Here is a 23,067-nt window from a genome sequence, read left to right on the forward strand (position 1 = left end):
CGACACTAATGGTTGGGAGGTGTATTGCACTCTGATACATTACAAAACAAAAAAAAACAAAAAAACAAAATGGCCGGCGATGGGATTAAAATGCTTTTTATTGAACAATACGGGAGATACGGGTACTCATCGCGGTCCGCATCGCCTTGTAACATCCGTGGCTCGGTGGTAAGCACTTTATATTTGAAATCTGAACGTTTATGTTTATGTGAGAGATGGCAATGTAAAAAAATCGAACACAACTTTAGACCAGGGGGACTCGGCACCATGACTGTCATGGTATGACAGTCATGTTTCAGGGCTAGTAGGTTTAGAGCAGGGGTCTTCAACGTTTTCATGCCAAGGACCCCCTAGCTGAGAGAGAGGTGAAGCAGGGACCCCCTCTATATTGTATGAAATTGTGTATCAGATTAAACTTTTTTAGGTTACTTGGTCTGCTCTTTTTTCCCTCTACAGCTACACCTATACCTCTTTGCCAAAAATAGCAGATCTACAAGCTCACAACGCTCGGCTAAAGTTCTCCTCAGAAAAGGGATGCTACTAGGGTTCAAGTGGTTAAGGTAAAAAACTAAATCATATCACACAAAGATTTCGCAGACCCGTGGTGGTTTAGAGTGCTCATGTGGCTTCTTTTGGGCTTGTTGTCATAGACCTGGTTGCTTATTTCTCTCGCACAATCTGGCAACGCTGAATCACGCAGTGAAGACGGAAGAAGCCATACTATTATTGTGTGAGTGTGTGTGTACAATAAACATTTAAGAAGACAAGCAACCATGTCGACGTCCTACAGAAACAGGTGAGGTGTAAAGGTGCTTCCGAATGCAATCGGTCGATCGCATTGGAAATCGATTAATTGAATTGTACTCGATCGATCGGGACGGGTCTGTGATGATCGGTGCTGACGGTTCACACATTAGCAGCAGCAGCAACCGTTGAGATGCGTGTAAATAAACAACAATGGTTCGCAGCATCGTGCGCGTGATCACAACCGATGATGGGCAGTGGTGGAAAAAGTACTATTTTTTTTAATTATTTTTTTTACTTGAGTAAAAGTATCAATACTGCAATGTAGAAATACTCTGTTACAAGTAAAAATCCTGAATCCAAAATGTACTCGAGTAAAAGTACAAAAGTATTGGAATAAAAATGCACTCAAAGTACCAAAAGTAGAAAGTACTCATTATGTAAAATGTCCCATTTCAAGTTTTCTGAATGTATCGAAATCAAGTTATGAAATAATTGTAGTGGAGTAAAATCACAATATTTGTCTCTGAGATGTAGTGGTGGTTCACCATGGTTCACATTGACAGTCATGTTTCAGGGCTATAGTGGTGTAGAAGTAAAAGTATACAATATTCCAGTAAAGTAAACGTATCTCAAAATTGTTGTTAAGCAATAGTACTTGAGTAAATGTACTTCGTTACTTTACACCACTGACAACAACCTGTGTATTATGATGGAAAAATCGAGCAATCACGAGTTGGGTGGTTAAATATTAACTGGTTAAAAGCTCCAGTATTTAAGCCTTCACAGTGACAGTCACCCAGTCCAGATGGATTCTAAAATGAAATGCACTGGGTAGTCAAAATGTAAACATGTCAAATAACCAGGGATGGAAACACATGAGAACAAACACATTTAACAAGATGAAACAAAAAAAAGAAGAAGATAAAAACAGCGTAATGTATAAGTGTGACCATGTGACACTTGGTTATAGGCTCACGTGAATAGGAAGTGCTCAACCATGTGACTAACACCTGGCTTATATTATGCTTATACATCTGTGGTTCTCCAACACTTTTTTTGGGGTGTAATTTCAATTTTTTCCCCTCTACACCTATACCTCTTTGCCAAAAATAGCCGATCTACAAGCTCACAACGCCTCGCAGCGCGAGGCGTTGTGAGCTTGTAGATCTGCTATTTTTGGCTAAAGTTCTCCTCAGAAAAGGGATGCTAGGGTTCAAGTGGTTAAGGTAACAAACTAAATCATATCACAGAAAGATTTGGCGGACCCCCTGTAGTGACTCTGAGGACCCCATAGGGTCATTTTTGAATCTCTGGGACTCAGTGTTAATTTTACTCTGAGAGTGTGTGTTAATTTTACTCTGAGAGTGTACAAATGGAACCAAATGGACCCTCAAGGGTCCATTTGGTTCCATTTGTACACTCTCAGAGTTACAGACCCGTATGGGTCAATCGTTTAGCTGGGGATCCCTTGGAACCCTCTCATGGACTCCCGGGGGCCCCCATAACCTACTTTGAGATTGAGAACCACCATATATTTCATTCAACATTTACAAAATTGTCAAAATAGGCCGACACTGTTTTTTTGGGATGGCTTTTAATTTCCTCCCCTGTGCAAATCAGTGTAAATCAAGTTAGTCCAGGATGAGTAACTAACTGTTGCACAAGAAGTGCGTGACTTTAGTTATTTGCAGCTGTACGCATACTAGGCCTGCACGATACTAGGAAAACATGCAATGTGTGATAACATTGTTGAATATTGCGATGACGATATGACTCGTGATAAGTCAACAACGTTTTAATGTTTTTTCTGCCTTAGGTTTGCTGCTATCACAGAACCCAGACAGTGAATAGCCTACTGTATGCACGCACTGAGAGAAAAAAAAGTAGAAAACAATTAATTGATTATATTTTCCATTCTGACAACATGGTTTGAGTGAAAACATTGTGTCTGGCTACAGCTGCTATTTACAATGAATGTATACCACCAACTTAGCGATACAGTTTCTCACGGTTCCCCTTTAAACATCTAAACAAAAACATCCTTTATACCTGGCTTGTTGAAATGAATAAAAACCTGCAAACAAGTTAAATAACTAGCAGGGCTCTGAGTGATTCCAAATGTATTGATATGCAGAGTGTGCATAGCACATACCATTTATTGCAGTTCAAGCAGTCTTTTGTGATGTGTGTATATTGTGCATGTTGATATTGCGATGAAGGTATAGTTTCTATATATTGTTCAGCCCTACTACATATTTGAAAGCAAAATAATATCATGTATTTATATTGTAGTAGAATAACCAGTATTCGAAATGGATAGAATTTACTGGAGGGATATTGCACTGAAATATGGGTTGGCAACTATTTACCTATTTTCACATTGAGTTTTAGATAGCAAATCTGCTGCTCTAAGTTTCCATCTACTCTTTACTTATAATGCCACACTGTAGATATTTTTCTCATTTACAGTAATCACAGTAGGCTACTTAAGCCTCCTTTCTAGCCTGGCTAATGTGTCCTGTGTGTATTATCAGAGCATGTAGAAGGGTTGCAAAGTAGTGAATTATTATGTGGGGTGAAATGTCAGAGTCACAACGTTACCTTCAGGGCCACGTATTGTTAATAGTCAAAACCATATCAAATAATGTTTGTCAGCCAACAGAGAAAAGCAGAATGTCCTCAGGTGGTCTCACCATCTGTGGGAAGGGACAGGACACTGCTCTTGAAAGGGGGCTCCCACCCAACATTGCTATGACATTATTGTCATAAACATTTAGTGCATGCCATGGGTTCTATTTATACAAAAATACATACAAAACAAGAAAAAAGTCAATCAAATCTATGTCTAAATAGCGGACTTTTCTGAGAAGAGACTTGTTGCTGTTGGCAAAATCATCCCATATTAATATTTGCCATAGCTACATGGTGTTCCTGTATAATATGAATCTATAGACACAGTAATTGTCCAGTTTATGAACACTGGTGTTCAGTGGTGGTGAAGATGCACTATACTGGCTGGGTGCTTGTGTTCATTCATGTTCTAGTAAGGTGACGCCTGACTGTAATTATCTGCCTCCTAATCGCAATTATTTTGCATAATCGACAGAATCGGTTCCATTCATAGGTATAAATGAATCTGTTGAAAATGTTCATACGTTTTCAAAAATAGTGAAAATAGCTGATCTACAAGCTCACAACGCATCACATCACGATATGCAGTGAGCTTGTAGATCAGCTATTTTCGAAAAGCTTTTAAAGTATAGCATTATTAAATATAAGGCCTGTTTTGTCCATCGTACTTTATTCATTTTGATTTTATTCATAGTCAGGCATTTCTCATTTCTTTGTCATTTGTCATCATCTGCCCTGCTCAGTCTTTAGTTTACAAAGCCTAAAAGACAAACGGAAATATGTTCCAATTTGATTTAAGTTAAATCATTAATCATAATAATTTTTGTATGACAATTAACTAATCATCAACTACAATTTCAATGATCGTCTTCACTCATTTGACCAACGTTTTGTGCTCCTGCACAGGCCCAAAACTCCAGCCTGAGCCCTAACCGAGACCCAACACCAAATGAATGCGCAGCCATGCAACTCTGATACATGCAAACACAGACGGAACACAAATGTCACCTATGCTACTCGTTTTATTAAACACATTAACTGCAAGTGCCACTGACAAAAGTGCTCACTTATTAATAGTATACAGAGTCCCAAGTGCCCTAACCCTAATCAACTCACAGGTCCCTCTGGGATCCAACTGGCTTAGCAACCTCTAATTAGTACTACCATCTCGGATTGATCTATTTTTGAGGTGACAAACAAAAACAACAACTTTGCTGATTAGAAATCCATAACATATTGGCATATTTCACAACCGGTAGGCCTACAATCCACTTTGCAAAGAGCTGAGAAGGGATTGTGCAATTGCAAGCAGCATCGTTCCCATAACCCAAAGGGACAGTGGCATGTTTACAAGTGACTTTGTTTCTATAACCTGGAGGGGCAGCCATATTGTAATTGGCTGGTTGATTGTTAACCCATTAAATCCGGGAACGCATCTGTGTCACTTTAGATTTCTTTGGCTATTAAAAAATAGCAGATTTACAAGCTCATAGCCGAGCTTGTAGATCTGCTATTTTTGAAAAATCTTGAAAATGTGTGTAAATCTTTTTTTTTTAAAGCGAACATTTGTAACTCAAATCTTTGCTTCTGGGGATTCTACAAATGTTTAAATCCTAAACAGTTTTTTTTAAAAAACGTATGCTGCTGTATATCAGTGGTTCTCAAACGTTTTCATGTCAAGAACCACCCAAAATGATATGTATTTGGCCGCGGACCCCATCTCAAAATATTGTGTTCCAGGGATTCTTATGAATCGTTACCATTCATCTGTTTAAGTAGAACTGTTAATAAATAGCCGATCCATAAGCTCACAATGCGTTGCCATGTGATGCGTTGACATCTTTCAGGTCAGCTATTTAAGCTATTGCTGAAAGTATACAATTATTGAATGCATGGTCTGTTTTGCCCTGTCAGAGTACAATTAATTTCGATTTATTGATACCAGTGCAGTCATTGTCAGTAATTTATTTGTATATTGAAGTTATTTGTCATAATATCTACCCTGTGCAATTTAGCTTTACAAAGCCTCAAAGGCAAACAGAAATTAATTGTTTATTTATTTATTATGTTCCAATGTTCAATGCCAAAAAACACAAATTGTTCATTGTCATTGTTTGTACGACAATTAATCGTTCAATGGATGCATAGCAGCACAGCCAGCACCACGAGGGGGCGTGAGGGACCGTCCTGCCCCCTCAGTCATGAAAAAATAATATCAACTAGAAAAAGTGCTCCTCGGAGCACAGGTCTCCGCCAGGTCAGGTAGGTTATTGTGGCCTCCTGGTGGCGCTATAATAGGCCAAAGTGAAAAGAGTGCCATTTCTTCTTAGGCCTTGCACGGCAATCGGACACTGCATTCATGATTTGAAGCATTTTGTTCAAAAATGTGTTTTGCTAAATTAGACCTGCTGGTGGCGCTATAACAGGCCAATGTTAAAAGGGTGGCATTTGCTCCTCAACATAGTGTGAATGTGCGTCCAAAGTTTGACCGCAATCGGATGCTGCGTTCATGATTTGCGGCATTTTGTTCAAAACAAGGCACTACTGCAAACTTTAGATGTCAATCTTAGCCAATCAGGATGGAATATGAAAAATCAAACACATCCGTCTTGATCACATGACTGTAGAGATCATGTGTACCGATTTGCGTGACATTTCGATAAAATCGGAAGGAGTAATATAAAAAAATTTGTTTTACATAAGTCGGCCTCCTGGTGGCGCTATAAAAGGCAGATGTGAAAAATGCAGGGCAAAGGTTTTTCCTTGACCTCTCGTGAGTGCGCTTACAAAGTTTTACACAGATCGGTGCAGTTATAGGTCAAAACACAAATCGGTCTGTTATAGCGCCACCATGAGGCTGATTTGAACATTCAAGTGGCATTTCTTCCTCGGCCTAGTGGGAATGTGCGTGTGAAATCTCACGGAAATCGCAAGCTGCGTTCATGATTTGAGGCATTTTGTTGAAAACGGAGCAATCCTGCAAACTTTGGAAGCCAACCTTAGCCAATCAGGATGAAATATGGAAAATTGGACAGATCCGTGTTGATCACATGACTATAGAGATACTGTGCACTGATTTGCGTGATGTTTGGATAAAATATGTAGGAGTACTGTCAAGAAATGTGTTTTGCAAAAAGCGGCCTCCTGGTGGCGCTATAAAAGGCTAATTTGAGGTTCTGCTCTGGCATCCAGGGAGTGTGTGTGCACAGTTTCGCTGCGATCAAGCCAACGGTGCCGGAGATTAGCTGTACACAAAATGACAGAATGACGGACACACGGACGGACACACGGACGGACACACACACACACGGACGGACGGACAGGGGGCAAAACATACTCTCTCGCCATGCCTTTCGGCCTGGCGGAGACAATAATATCAATGGAGCGCAGTTTCAAAATGCATAATCGGAAATGGATGAAAAAACAGACAGAATCTGCTGCAAGTGCAACCACCTCCTGGGCTCGCAACTAGCACTGAGTTTGCTGTGGACGATAACAACAACACCAACACAAGCACGGTCGCGAGAACAGACCGTGTATGGTAGACAGCTAATGCTCATGGTTGTAAATAGCCACCGTGACTCCTTGACACTGTAACTTAAGACACCTAACTTAATATATATAGATTTTTTTATAGATAGATTAGAGATATATGTGTGGGCTTTTATGCCTTTATTGACAGGATAGTAGGCTGACAGGAAATGGGGAGAGAGATGGGGAGTGACATGCAGCAAAGGCTATGATCGTGACTCGAACCCGCAACGTGCTGTCAGGCTACTTTGAAGCCTAGGTGCCCGGATCGCTACGCCAGCGTTGAATAGCTTTATTAACCTATTCAAATAGCTTAAATGGAATCACTCTGATTCGCCAAACTGTTACTTTTCTAAAACGACAGTTCATGCCATTTACTCAACTGTACATGTGCTTTTGCTTTGAAAATATATGAACATTTTTCAACATGGAAACGATACGACGATTATGCAAAATAATTGCGATTTTCTCAACTATTTGCGATTATGACCTAGTTGTTACAGAATATTTCTCTTCATTATCCTTAATCCAAGAAGTAATGCAATTACAATTCAAAATCCATTAGGGGGAAAATAATGCAATATTTAAGAATAGAATATAATTCTTGCAGAAGAATAGAATAGAAATGAATGAATTACCTGTTCAATGAAGACTGTGTCGGAGTTGCCTCGGTCTGCAAAGTGGCTCGCAAAAGAGATAATTATCTAATTATTTAAAAAAACATATTTTTTCTTCTTTTTAACCATGATAAAAAACAAAATACGGTGATGTCATTTGAAGTCCCTACGTTCCAGGGAGCATTACGTCGTCCTTGTAGGTGACATATCTCATGAAGTTGTGTCATGATAAGGCAGATATACGTTTCGTTTGCTGCTCATACACATCAACATATCTGATAGTTTGAACCAGCGTTGCCATGTCTGCTTATTATAAGCAACTTTGGTCATGTTTTTCTGTTAAGTTGCTTGTAAATATTGGTAGTTGCGGGTTGCGTCTTTTTGGGGCTTGTTTTTTTTATTATTGTTTAAACAATAATTAAGGACCATGCATTTGTTCAAATGTTTCAAACACATTCCAAATATTTCAATTATTTTCACATTTGTTTTTAAAGTGTAATTGCTTATTTGGGCTCGCTTAAAAAAATATATATATTATTGTTTGAACAATAATTAAGGACCATGCATTTGTTCAAATGTTTCAAATGTATTCCAAATATTTCACTTTCTTTTTTTCAAGATTTATTTGAAAATAGCAGATCTACAAGGTCACAACGTGTCGCATCGCGACACGTTGTGAGCTTGTAGATCGTCTATTTTCAAATTGTGGCCTAGTCGCTTCTTTTGGGCTTGTTTTCATAGACCTGGTTGCTTATTTCTCTTGCAAAATATGGCAACACTGGTTTGAAGTACTCGGTTCAGAGTTTGTCTTGAGTGTTTCTCATCTCTCAGGCTTGACTGTCATGTGACAACAAGTGACAGAGGCTGTTTACTGTACATCATGCGACACCATGTGCTGTGTGACAAACATCCCGTCGAATAAAGATATAAACTGATCTAATTTATCGTCCGTGTCGTGCAGAAACCTCGCATCTCTATTTTTCAACTTTGTTTGTTTTGTTTTTTTTCAATAGTTTTGACTGCATAGTAATGTGAATTAGTGCTAAAATACAACAAACGGCTTTTGTTTTCTCTTTCAGGATACAAGAATTCAAAGTGGCCTTGAGTGAAGAACACATCAACCTGGAGACACTCCGTGAGCTATGTTTCAGCGGTAAGTTTCATCCCAAGGGATAACACTATGTCTGTCACAATTATTACATAATCGCCTGATCGCCATTATTTGAGATGATCACAATTGTTTTTCCATAATCATCATTATAATTTCCATTGATCTGTATAAATTCATCCGCTGAAAAATGTTCATACATTTACATTACATGCTTGTAGATCGTCTATTCCCGCTATTTTAGATTTAAGTATAGCATTATTAAATAAATTGGTCTATTCTGCCAATAGTACATTATTTTTTAAGATTATGTGTACCGGTCATTGTCAGTCATTTATTTCAATTATTTATCCTGTATTTATTATTTATTTCTATTTGACAGAAATGCCATTTTTATTTATGTGTTCCAATACTTAATGACAAAAAAAATCTTTAATCACTATTATTTGTATGACAATTAATTAACAAGTACAATTAAAATTTCATGACAGCCCTAGATAATGCACAAGCGAGCAAGAGATAATACAAGAAGAATAAATACATTAAAGAAAGCATGTGATCAAAACACATCAGATGATGTCTTTTATAGGCATAAACCTATATATATTTCATAGCCTAAATCGTTCAATAAATATTTCATACAACATATTTGTTCACATAATTTGAAACCATATTTCCTTTCCATCTGTCGTCTCAGGAATCCCATTTGAAGGAGGCATACGTGCACTTTGTTGGAAAGTAAGTAAAGCCTCCAGATGTTGTGTAGATGTTTGAATTAATCCAAGACAAAGAGCTTGCACCTCCACTTTGAAGCAGGTGCAGTATAAACTGATCACAGCAGGTAAAAATCAATAGCACACTGTAAAATTAAATTGCTCCAAGTCAAAGTTTATTAATGTTTTGACAAACAAGTCCCCTTAGAATAAAGTAAAAAAGCAGCAAGCTGTCATGATGCTGCATCGTTCTATGTTAAAACAACTATTAACATCAATGTAAAGATACGTTTGAAGCCATAGAGTTGAGTTAGTGGTATTAATGGTCATAAACCTTGATGAAATGTATGTTGAAATGACAGAGCTGTGGTGCATTTGATCCTAAGTGATCCTTTATTGTCTTTCAGATTCTACTTAATTATCTACCTGTTGATCTGAAGGCCTGGGAGTCTTTCCTTACAAAGCAGAGGTACACACACACACACACACACACACACACACACACACACACACACACACACACACACACACACACACACACACACACACACACACACACACACACACACACACACACACACACACACACACACACACACACACACACACACACACACACACACACACACACACACACACACACACACACACACACTTGTCTTATGAAGCTGAGATAATGAGAAGAACAGAATTCAGTAAAAATGCTGGACTCTGTAAGGATAAGAATCTCACCACATGATTAGATTTTTTTGACTGAAATATTATTTATTGGTTTTATTTCACAATATTTTGACCAGTAATTACAATTAGATAAAACATGCATAATAATAATTGTACAATTTGCAAGCGTTCATAATTTTTGCACTGTTACTGCATTGCAGGGAGGTATATTCCCAGTTCCTCAAAGAGATGATCATTCAGCCTGGCATTGCTAAGGCCAACCTGGGCCTTTCCAGAGAAGATGTCACCATGGAGGACCATGTAAGTCACACACTTAACCCATTAAGACCTGGAACTTATGTGTGTCACTTTCTCATTTGGCTATTCAAAAATAGCAGATCTACAAGCTCATAGCGCGGCAACAAGCTTGTAGATCTGCTATTTTTGAAAATGTGTGCAAATCTTTGAATATAAGCGAACATTTTTAACTCTATTCTTTGCTTCTGGGGGTCCCTGGAACAAAACATTTTGAGATGGGGGTCCGTGGCCAAATACATATCATTTTGGGGGTCCTTGACATGAAAAAGTTGAGCACCACTGATATAGAAACATACGTTTGTTTCAGAATACTGTTGGGATTTAGAAGACATTTGTCGAATCGGCTTCAGGTCTTAATGGGTTAAGAACCTAGACATCAGAGTCAATCAGCATACTTTACCACTGAATCAAATAAAAAAGCTTGTTACTTTTAATTTGGGGGGGGGGGTTTCAAACAAAATCACAATGCAGACAATTAGTTTCACATGACTGCAATTCAGTGTTGGACGTGTGGAGGCTTAGTGTCAAAGGTTAAATAAATCTAAGGTCTGGCGGTCACGACCTCTGGAGTCATGTGATTCACATATGTCACATTTCAGTGCGACACTGCGCAACGCTGCTCACGTGTGACCTGGTTTTGACCTTGTTTGATCATAAACTCTTTCGCTCAGAAAGTGGAGGTCAGTAATTCAACCTGGTTTTCTTCTGTTTCAGCCTTTAAATCCCAACCCTGACAGTCGGTGGAATAACTACTTTAAAGATAACGAAGTTTTGCTTCAAATCGATAAAGATGTCAGGTAGGTTTTTCCCTGGCAAGAGCAAGTAAATACATGATTAGATTTCTGTATGAATAAAATATATATCGTTGCTGTCGGGCAGAAACCTTGTATCTCTATATTTAAACTTTTTTCCCGTAATTTAATGCCTGTCACACAAAAGTTGCAAAAAAAGCATATCAACAAGCTCACAACGCATTGTAATACGACGCGTTGTGAGCTTGTAGATCTGCTATTTTATCTATTTCTACGTGTGTGTGTGTGTGTGTGTGTGTATGTGTGTGTGTGTGACTGTGTGTGTGTGTGTGACTGTGTGTGTTTTCAGGAGGTTGTATCCAGACATGGACTTCTTCCAGAGACCTACAGAATATCCGTGTCAGCTCATCCTAGACCCTCAGAACGACTATGAGACGTTACGACGACGTGTTGAACAGACCACCCTCAAAGCACAGACTGTAAATAAGAATCGCAGTGGAGTGACCAATGTAAGTGCCTGTGTTTGTACATTTTACACATTTAGGTCAGGACCCACAAATTGATATGTTTGGCCATTAACCCCCATTTGAAAAGATGTTGTGTTATAGAGACCCCCATTTATTTTAATTTTTTGGGCGGTGAAACCGCCCCTATATGTGAGGTTTGGATATTTGCACACCAAATCCTGCGCTGTGATTGGCCACCAGTGTACCCCCCTAACCCTGCACCGTGATTGGCCAATCACAGTCTATTCAGGACTGTGATTGGCTAGGGAAACATGACAATTGTGCATAGCCCTATAAATAGGACTATGCACTTAAAAAAAACACATTTATGTTTTTTTTTAAATTAGGGGTGTTGGTCCACAATATTACTTTTCTTTAAGTGAACTTCCATCACTGTGATGACCACTGTGACCACACCGCCCACTTCACACTGGGTGTGATTTTTTAATCCTTTATTTACCTTGGGGAGGTTGCCTTAGCACGAATGCAGTTTTTCAGCAACACTCTGCTTTACACTCACAGAGACACACACACCTAACTTACGGTACATAGCTTTTACATAACACACCACTTTGAAAATAGCAGATCTGCAACCTCACGGCACATTGTGAGCTTGTAGATTTTGATGATATATTGACTAATTTAGCTGGGGACCCTCTGGAACCCACCCAGACCCCACTCTGAGAACCACTGATTTAGATCATCCAAAGGGATTTTTATTTATTTAAAAACAATGTTGTGCTTCATTGTGATTGCCGTTTAATGCCATAATTAATCATCCTAGGGCGATGTCCATTGAGAATGCATGCCCCTCCAGTTATGCAATACCTGTTGTACCCGACCCTTGTCAAATAATAGTCCAGTACCCATTATCATAGAACTTGGAGGCCAGTCTATGATGTCAGTACTATCAGGGATGTCTACATGGGCATTAAATGGGACACAGACAGATGGATACGGAGCTAATAATAATACCTGGAATTTATATAGCGCTTTACATAATGTGAGTGGGGGCCAGGGGGAGAGAACAACTTTATTAGGAAGCAAATATGATCTCCACATATGGGTCACATTAAATGGGTCACAGACAGACCCACACACAGACAGACAGACAGACAGATAACAGGAGTGTGTGGATTTTCGGTTCTGGACAACCGTTGGTCCGACCGACTTCCCTGTCAGCACAAGTCGATTGTTCGGACAATGCTTGAGTTGTGCATCAGACAGACTGTCACACACACACACACACACACACACGCACACACACACACACACACACACACACACACACACACACACACACACACACACACACACACACACACACACACACACACACACACACACATATGTATACAACAATTTTTTAACCTAGTCTTGTTTCTATCTTGTCTCCCAGGTCAGTTCTCCTGGCAAGTCTCTGAACTTGTATCCATCTAATGAATACGAGGTTCTGCCCAACGGCTTCGAGGCCCACTGGGAGGTGGTGGAGCGCATACTGTTCATCTACGCCAAGCTCAACCCCGGCATCGCCTACGTCCAGGGGATGAACGAGATCGTCGGGCCCATTTACTACACCTTCGCCACGGACCCCAACGACGAGTGGAAAGGTTGGTCAATGAGATGGATCAACCAGATTACTACATTAACCATTTAGGCAAGAATGAAGAAGTAAGGAGTAAATAAGTAAGGAAGAGGCCCAATTTCTTTCCAATATGGCTGCTGTGCATAGAGCCAATTGGCCCGTGTTCTGGGGAGGATGATATTATATCAGGGAGGATGATATTTGTTACTAAATGTACAGCTACGGGCTGGGGCGGCACCTGTCAGCAGGGAGTGTTGGGCGGGAGGAGTAGGACGGCTCTACGTCCTCCCGGTGGGGGCTCCTCACTGGCAGGTGAGTCAGTAGGATACAACAGCAGTGACAACACACAGGTGTGGGGAGGAATTAATTGGCATAATGACTAAATTGGGGAGAAAAAGAAAAACATTTAATGAGGTTCTCAAACATTTCCATGTCAAAGGAGACCCAAATTGTTATGTATTTGGCCGCAGACTCTCATCTGAAAAGACTTTATGCAAGCGACCCCATAATTGGTCAATCTACAAACTCACATAGCTGATATGCGATCTCACATACCCTACAAGCTCGCCGTGGCGGCAGCGTCTCAGGAGGTACAGTAGAGTGGCCGCTCGGGGAAACTGAAGGTTCCCAGTTCGATCCCGGGCTCCCCCTGGGTTAGTGCCGAAGTGTCCTTGAGCAAGACACTGAACCCCTAATTGCTCCTGACGAACAGATCGGTGCCTTGCATGGTTTCCTCCGCCGTGGGTTTATGAACGTTTGTGTGAATGTAATGCACATTGTAAACCATTTACTATTTTACTCACAACGTGAGCTTTGTAGCTTTGTGAGCTTGTAGATCAGCTGCGTTTGAAACATTTTATAATCTGAAAACCTTTGAATAAGTTTGAACACGAACAACACAAATATTCTCTTATGGGGGTCCCTGGCAGCTGGGAGTCCTCAGCCAAATACATACATTAATTTGGGGGTCCTCCACATGAAAATGTTTGAGAACTACTGCTTTAAGAGTGTGTGTGTGTGTGTGTGTGTGTGTGTGTGTGTGTGTGTGTGTGTGTGTGTGTGTGTGTGTGTGTGTGTGTGTGTGTGTGTGTGTGTGTGTGTGTGTGTGTGTGTGTGTGTGTGTGTGTGTGTGTGTGTGTGGTGACTTTCAGAGCACGCTGAAGTAGACACATTCTTCTGCTTCACCAACCTGATGTCTGAAAACCGGGACAACTTCATCAAGAGCCTGGACGACTCCCAGTGTGGCATCACGTACAAGATGGAGAGTGTTTACTCCATGCTCAAAGACAAGGACATGGAGCTCTATCTGAGACTGGTAACTAACCACACCCCTTCATTTCTTCTTTACTAGCATATGGAAACATGTATCAAAACTGATACTAAGAACCTGTGTTCCAATGGCTCCACAGTTATTATTTAGTCACAAGCTCTTGTTTTCATTGGTTCAATATTTATAAAAACCCACAGAGACACTTCAACCTGGCCTACCTCTTTTGGGCATGTCATTATTGGAAAATGTTACAAGATTTGGCAAAAATGGCAGATCTACAAGCTCACAGTCTCATCAAGACATATTGTGAGCTTGTAAAACGGCCTTTATCAGGGCCATTGAACACCCTTTACGTCTGTGTGTTGGTTAAAAAAATATTTAACCAATGAAAAGCATTAAAAAGTGCTTCTGACAAAACCAGCTAACTCCATTGGATCCTCAAAGTTTCTGCTAAACTAGCGAAGTCCACCGGAGTTAGCTGGTTTTGCTGACTCCAGGCTCCACCCCCTTTTGACCTCCAACCTCATTGTGAGCGTGGAGGTCCATTCAGCTGTTGTTCTTCTTATCAATGATGAACAAAACCTCCTAACTCCACTTTTTTTCATTTCCTGAAAAATGAACATTTTGAAGTTAGCGGGTTCCTGCCGGACAGCAGAGATATACAAGCTCACAACCCGGCGTGTTGTGACAGCTTGTGAACTTGTATATCAGCTATTATTGAAGCTTTCTTTTAAAAATGTTATTAGTGTGCTTCACAATGATGTTGCATGTGGGAGTTAGTCATAATTTTGTGCAACATGTTTAAAATGTTGGACTACCTCTGAACAGACAGAACCAGAACCCCTGGTTAAAGGGACTCTCCATGTAGCTGTTGATTGATCGATAGAATACTTTATTAGGAGTTAGAAACAGTGCAGCAGCTCAGTAAAAGGGCTGTGAAAAGCATCCGCCTCAACAGCTCTTTGTGGTGCGTTCTGTTTTTCGCAGCAGGAGCAGAACATCAAGCCTCAGTACTTCACGTTCCGCTGGCTGACCTTGCTGCTGTCCCAGGAGTTCCTCCTTCCTGAGGTCATCCGTATCTGGGACTCTCTGTTCAGTGACCAGGACCGCTTCCACTTCCTCCTCCTGGTCTGCTGCGCCATGCTCATGTGAGGACCAGGGTTCTTACAGTTAAAGCGACACTACGTAACTTTTTAAAATAACTATATAGCACATACATGGGCAACTGGCGGCCCGGGGGCCACATGCGGCCCCCCACCTTCACTTAAAGGGGAAATCCACCCATTTTCAATATTTAACTATGTCATTAATATAGCATAAAGGAGTTGTGTGGAAATAAGAAAAAATTAAAAAAAAAATTAACATTGCAAAAAAATGTAACATTGCAAAAAAAATAACATTGCAAATTACACTGTGATGACTCATCATGGTGTAATTTGCAATGTTAATTTTTTTGCAATGTTACATTTTTTTGCAATGTTAATTTTTTTTTTAATTTTTTCTTATTTCCACACAACTCCTTTATGCTATATTAATGACATAGTTAAATATTGAAAATGGGTGGATTTCCCCTTTAATGCGCCTTGCAGGTTAATGTCGGAATACTGATATATTATTGATTTCAGCTGTTACAGTTCCAAACATGACCCGCTTGAATTAAAGTCTATATTAGTAGCTTAATGACTAGTATTACAATTCTATTGTCTTTTTTATGTCCAATGTATTTGTATTTAAGTTCATTAATATGAGTATAACTAAATGCATCTGAAATTAAATAAACATTTAACTTTTCAGGATTCCAATTCAAAAGTAGCAAAAATAGCAGACACAAAACACTCAAAACGTGTCACACTGCGACGCGTTTTGAGCTTGTAGATCAGCTATTTTTGCTACTTCTGTGTGACATAGAATGGCAAAGCCCTCTGGAGTGAGTGTGGAAACATAGTGGCCCTCTCCATCATCAAAGTTGCCCACCCCTGATATAGCACATTATGTGCCACAAAATTGTGGGACATAATTTGTAGTTCAATTCAATTTGAACTCTTACAAAGTTCAAATAAGACTCAGACAAGAGTTTCACGTCAAGTGCGACTGAGCAGGGGCGCAGAGAATCTTGGGTAATGAAGTCAAAGACGTTGGCTGCCGTGTTATTTGTGTCCAAAGTTGCCGCTGATACCCAACACTACATTGTGTCTCTTTAACTAAAACAAACAAAACAATGAAAACTGGAATTGACACAATTTTTTTTTTACTGAAATAAAAAGGACGAAAAACGTCCAAAAAAATAAAAGATTTCTACAGTAACTGAACCGGTATTGTGAGTTTGCAAAACTAACTAAAACTAGCTAAAGTCATTGAAAAAAAATCCTTCGTTCTAGCCTTCAATACATGAGCCTAATATTTTCAAACATTTTCAAAGATCTTTTTTTTTTTTTTATTATTAGCAGATCTACAAGCTCACACTCAATCACTTTAATATCGCAGCAGGTTAAAGGTGGGGCCGATTTGAATGACTTTATGTTTAACCTATAATAATACATAATCATTTATCACTTTATGTATGTTTTCTATTAATAATCTAAACCTGCAAAGTAACTAGTAACTAAAGCTGTCAAATAATTGTATTGGAGTAAAAGGTGCAATATTTGAGATGTAGAGGAGTAGAAGTATAAAGCATTAAAACATAGTCCAGTAAATTAAAAGTACCTAGAAATTGTGCTCAAGCACTATTATTTGAGTATGTCATTGTATGGATAAACACATCATCTAAATCATACCTTTAACATATAAATGAATGTAAACAAAACTCACACACACACACACAGAATTATAAACAACATTAATCCTGATACATGGTTTTGGTGAAGTGACATGGCTCTTCATGTTATTTTACCCTGGATTGAACTTATTTGGCTGGATATGTCACCAATATCTGTGACACAAGCCATTCTAACAAAGGTTCTACCAAAGTTGGATTTAATGTCCACTCTCATATCGTTGCTATCAGACAGAAACCTTGTATCTCCATATACTTAATATGGAGTCATAATTGAATATTGTTTGGTGGAGTTTTCTGTTAAGTCCAAACAGAAACATACAACATATCTCTGCTGCCCTCTACTGGCTGTTTACCTGTTATTTTCCAGCTTGCTATAAGTATGATTTAGCATAGCCACCTCATAGTTACACAACTTAACACATACGTTTGTTTGTGTTAAATTAATGCTGTACTTTGTCATAAAAAGGGCTTATAGAGGCTATTTTAGATGTTGTGGTGGTTGATTAAGTGTGTGTGGATTTTATAAATATTAAACAAATGAATAGTATTAACAAGAGCTTGTGAGTAAATAATAACTGCATTGGATCGATTATTTTTTTCCATTTCATGAAAAGTGAAGTAAAAGATTTCCACTCGACAGCAACAATATGAGAGACATGATGTACTACTGTATGGAGATATTTTACAAAGTTGAAACAAACTGGTGTATGATATGAACGTGTTGACGTGAATACATGATTTTTCTACTTTCTTGCAGACTTATTCGTGATCACTTGCTGGCGGGCGACTTCACAGTCAATATGAGATTACTGCAGGTAAGATGTGCCGTCTTATCCATAACTGTCCACACATTGACCGCCGGGCCCGTAGTTCTACGGGCCGTTAAATCCAACGGTTAAGCGCCGATCCCGTAGCCTACGGGCTGTGGTGCTTTTTCCTTTTTTTCAATTTTTTTTTTTTTCAATTTTCTAGGGGGACCATTTTCAGTGTAACACCACCCGATGTCGACGGAAGTGCGATCCCGTTTTTTGTTTCCCGTCTGCCTCCATTCTAAGTCGTACACAAAAAGCCCTGTAAAAGCCCCTGTAAACATGTAGTTTTTCATCCTCGCATTTCCCATGTTAACTTAAACGGTCAGAACTCAAACATGGCGGCTCCGTTTGACACGTGGTTTGAACTGGTACACGCAGGGAGATGTCGCCGATGTAAACAGACCGTGTACAGCTCAATCTTAAGGATTTTAACAAGATCTATGGCGACGTGAAAAAAACAAAAAACAACAATAAAACGTTGGCACTGGTGAGTACATTATGAGATTAACCTCTGGCGGTCAATGTGTTAAGGCACTAGTCACACTATTCACACGCTTATGACTTTGACCGTTTTTTATCAGTTGTCCAATCATCATTTTCATAGAGTTACATTAAAGTCTGTTTCAGTCAATCGCACCCCGCCTCGCCCATTATTCATCATAAAAGGCGGTTAGTGTGAACATAGTGTGAACCCTGACAGCAGGAAGGAGTAGCGCAGGTGTAGCAGGTTGTGCAGGGAGAAGCTGTTGTGTAGAAGATAGCATTAACCTCCTCAGGCACTACGCTCTCCTGGTGAAACATCTCTCTGTCAGGGCTAAAGAATCATCTGGTGACTCCATGTGCGTAATGTTTTACAACCTTTGTTTTATTTCAAGGACCCGCGGTATGATATAGATTAGATCATGGACCTCCTTTAGAGTTTTCATTAACTGGGACCCCATTTTACACTGTAAAATCCTCACCCACTGGCACCCCCCCCCCCCCCCTCCATGAATTTGCTTGCTTTCATGCAATACATTTGATTATTTGTCCTGTATGATTGATCGTGTAAATGTTTGTCTAAGGCAATTGTGCCCTTTTGCACATTTATTTATTTTCTAACTTATAACCATATTTGTCATATCTGCCCTGTGCAGTTTTTGTTTGCAAAGACTAAAAGGCAAACAGAAATGTGTATTTTATTTACAGTATGTGTTAAATGTTAAAAGCCAAAAACTTTAAATCACAATTATTTATGTGACAACTAGTACATTTTGTGACAGTCCTAGTTATAATTGTTCTTTTTTATTATAATTTATTATTTCTATCCCCCAGGATTACCCCATCTCGGATGTTCACACGATCTTAACCAAGGCCAAGGAACTTCAGGCGGAGTCCTAACCATTTCACCCTCGCGTACAGCGGATGGACCGCATTGACAAAGATATCGGGACAGAATTGTTGGCGAAAGCCCTGCGTACTTTTTTTTTTCTTCTTTTTTTTTTGGCGTCGTCGTAATTTGTTTGAATTGTGGAGTGTCGTCACCATGGAAACCGCTTTCTTGAAGAGATAAGATGTCCCACGGCTCTCAAAGCATTATGGGTAACGTGATGTGCGGACCTTCCTTGTCTCACAGCCATCATCTCTCCCATGGAGACTGTTTTTATGCTCAACGCTATCGATGTTTATCCTAAATGTCTGAGGTTATAGCATCTCTATTCTAATATCCAGAATGTAGCCAAGACTTCTATAAATCAGTGTTTTCCCAACCTGGCGTCCGGGCCACCTTGGGGGGGCGGCTAAAGATCACAGAGGCCTTTTCTGTTTGAAGTTAATCCAAAATTATACACATCTTGCACAAAATCATAACTTGCTTTCATCCACTTTGCACCTGGCATCCCTATTTTGGGACATACAGTAGTCACAAAATTTAAATTATTATTATTTTGTATTTTTTTGTTTAATTCCGAAAGCTTGAAAACGATCAAATATAGCCAATCTACAAGCTGTGAGCTTGTAGATTTGTGTGTGTGTGTGTGTGTGTGTGTGTGTGTGTGTGTGTGTTTGTGTGTGCACGTGTGGGTGGTCTCTGCGTTTGTCAGATGTGAGAAGGGGGGCTCCAAGGAAAAAGGTTTGGGAACCACTGAATTAAATGGCATAAATCCAACCCATTATGGACTCAGACTCACAAACATCAATTAGGTTGAGCAATACTGCATGTTTGTTTTTACGATTTTCATTTTTTTATATTAGGCTGTACCTGAATATTTTTATGTCTGGATTTTTTTTTAATGCCTTATCTTGTTAATATTGTGTAACAGAGGAGACTTGTGGGTAATTTTCCTTTACTGTTAAAGGTAGTATGTGATATTTTTTGGTTAAAACAAAAGTTTTTTTTTCTTAAAAGGTTAAAGCTGTATAATATATTATGATAGTAGGCTAATCATGGCTATAGAGTGAATGTCCATGTCTCCCTTTTTCTTCAGCTTTTTAATAAATAGATAATACACACACGTTCAGGTGGGTTGCCAATTTACATGAAAAAAAAGGACTTTCATGAACGTCCTGTTAAAAGGAATTATCCTTAAAGGAATTATCCTTATAGAGTCTATAGCAATGATTACTATCACAATATAGAGCTATTTAACACTTAATTTAACAAAATAAAATCACTTACTGCGCCTTTAAATCAGACACAAAGTATTACACCATGGGCCTTTTTTTTTATATAATGTTTTGATTAATCAACTAACTAATTACACTAAATGAAAGTGAACTGTGTATGTTTGAACAGTGTTATTGCATTTCAAGGCCATGAAAGCTCCTGGGCCATTTTACAATGTTGTTGGAAGTTAACCCATTTAGACCGGGGAAGAATCAGTGTCATTTTTAGATTTCTTTGGGCTATTAAAAAAATAGCAGATATACAAGCTTGTATATCTGCTATATATATATTTTTTTAAAGCTAACATTTTGAACTATGTTACAACTTCTGGGGGTAACTGGAACAACATATTTTGAGGTGGGGGTCCACGGCCAAATACATTAAAAAAATTAATGAATTAGGATTTAGAGGACATTTGTAAAGTCCCCAAAGGAAAGATTTGAGTTACAAATGTTCGCTTTAAAAAACATACTATATTCAAAGATTTGCACAAATTTATGATTTTTAAAAAAAAATTCAGATCTACAGTACAAGCTCATAGCTTGTACTGTAGATCTGCTATTTTTGAATAGCCAAATAAATCTAAAACATGACACACAGATGCGTTCCTGGTCTTTATGGGTTAAATGAACCTAATGAAGGAGAGAGAATAAAGCTGATAATGTGGTAGGAAACACACACTACATTGTTGACAAAGGTTTTATCTGTTAAGGAGACATTTACCATAGGCCAGCTTCAAGGAGACTTGTCACATGAAACAACTGTGGTGGAACAAGTATCCTGATATATTTATTTTTACTTAAATAAAAGTAGAAAAAAATACTCTTAAGTAAAAGTGCTTGTTATGGAGAATATCCCATTTCACAAGTTTTATTCAAAGGTTTTCAAAATGTGTCAACGTCGAAAATTGATTTGTTTTACAAGCTCACATTGCTTCGCATTGCGATGTGTTGTGAGCTTGTAGATCGTCTGTTTTCGAATAGATAAAGTATAACATAGGGCTTGTAAATGCATGTTTTGTGACAATTAAACAAAGTTTTCAGATAACTGGTGTACCTCAAAATTGTATACTTAACTGCTGTACTTGAGTGAAGGTACTTTCCACCACTGACAACACTGCAGTACACAGTTGTACTATTGGTAAGCCTAGGATTACACAATCCTTAATAAAAGGATGTCTACAAAGTCAAATATCACCATATTTTTTTACCAAATACCTCTTATCATTATTGTGATGATAATATCAGTACTTAGTTGACTGGCGACCCCCATGGTTCTATAGGCCCTCCTGTTTTCGCTCTACACTAAATATCGTTGCTGAAAATACCTGATCTACAAGCTCAACACGTTGTAAGCTTTTAGATCGTCTATTTTTGATATTTTGGAAACGTTTTTAAAGTTTGAAATGGTGTTCAAGTGAGTAGAACCAGGAAGAGACAACCCTTATGCCATATCACAATATTACGATATTTACCGAAATACCAGAGGATATGTAGACTCATATCCCGATATCAATAGAATATCCATCTGTTATGCAGTCCTTCCCCATTCTATGTGGTAACAGTTAGCTTTTCTTCAGACTGACTGGTATCCTTTATGGACCAATAAATAGAATCAGTGTGGATGTGTTTAAAGGTTGTGTATTTTTTGCTTAAAACAATTTATTTTTTGTTAAAACGTTAAAGCTCTATATTCTGATAATAATCATTGCTAATGCTATAGATAGTGTTTGTCCAGTAACAGTCTCTCCAGCAGTAAATACTTTTTCAGGTGAGTTGCCAATGTCATCCAATCAGGAGAGAACCCCCACAAACATCATATAAGTAAGACAGTTTTGTCTTCTATTTTTTGTTGTTTCATCACTTCCAATTTCACTTGTTTATCCTGTACCCTGTATGAGTTCTTTCTCATTGGATAAAATTGGCATCCCATCTGAAAATGTTTTTGTTTAAAGAGCTGGGGAGACCCGTTACTGAACAAACAATCTATAGCAATTAAAAATATTATCAGAATATAGAGCTATTTAACACTTATTTTAACAAAAGAAAAATCACGTACACCACTTTTAACATCAGAATAGTCCAGGTTCCTCGTTCCGTTTGGATCACAGTTTCTCCTGAGTTCTTGTGAAGGAATAGAAGCTTTCACCTCAGTTATCATAATAATAAACCATTAAAAAAATCATAAAAATGATATACTTTATGGGAATGTAGCTAATGTTACACTCCACTAGGGTTTGATTTGTAAAGAAAACAGAGGGGGGACATTTTCTCAATGACTCAATGACCTATAATTTGGATATTGCTGATCTACAAGCTCACAACGTGTCGCAATGTGTATTTTTGAAAAATGGTAAATAGTGACATCAAAAATAAATATCAAACATATCAGACT

General features: G+C 38.7%; 1 protein-coding gene across 1 annotated transcript; it reads left to right on the top strand.

The window, feature by feature from the left end:
• Positions 1-659: 659 nt before the first annotated feature.
• Positions 660-22,337, top strand: tbc1d13 (TBC1 domain family, member 13). Its single transcript, XM_080419110.1, has 12 exons — positions 660-796; positions 8,606-8,679; positions 9,332-9,372; positions 9,755-9,816; positions 10,229-10,328; positions 11,040-11,122; positions 11,427-11,586; positions 12,983-13,193; positions 14,320-14,483; positions 15,426-15,586; positions 17,975-18,032; positions 19,344-22,337. Exons 1-12 carry the CDS (start codon positions 774-776, stop codon positions 19,407-19,409), a joined length of 1,203 nt encoding a protein of 400 aa, XP_080275236.1. The 5' UTR covers positions 660-773; the 3' UTR covers positions 19,410-22,337.
• The last annotated feature ends 730 nt before the right edge of the window (positions 22,338-23,067 follow it).

This window comes from Gymnoscopelus braueri (genome assembly GCF_963280865.1).
Source record: "Gymnoscopelus braueri genome assembly, chromosome: 22".
Lineage (NCBI taxonomy): Eukaryota > Metazoa > Chordata > Actinopteri > Myctophiformes > Myctophidae > Gymnoscopelus > Gymnoscopelus braueri.

Excerpts from the sequence above, each read along its gene's own strand:
- tbc1d13 (XM_080419110.1), top strand. The coding sequence starts at position 774 with ATGTCGACGTCCTACAGAAACAG. Across the intron at positions 10,329-11,039 it reads ATGTCACCATGGAGGACCAT|CCTTTAAATCCCAACCCTGA; the intron begins GTAAGTCACACA and ends CTTCTGTTTCAG. Across the intron at positions 18,033-19,343 it reads TCAATATGAGATTACTGCAG|GATTACCCCATCTCGGATGT; the intron begins GTAAGATGTGCC and ends TCTATCCCCCAG.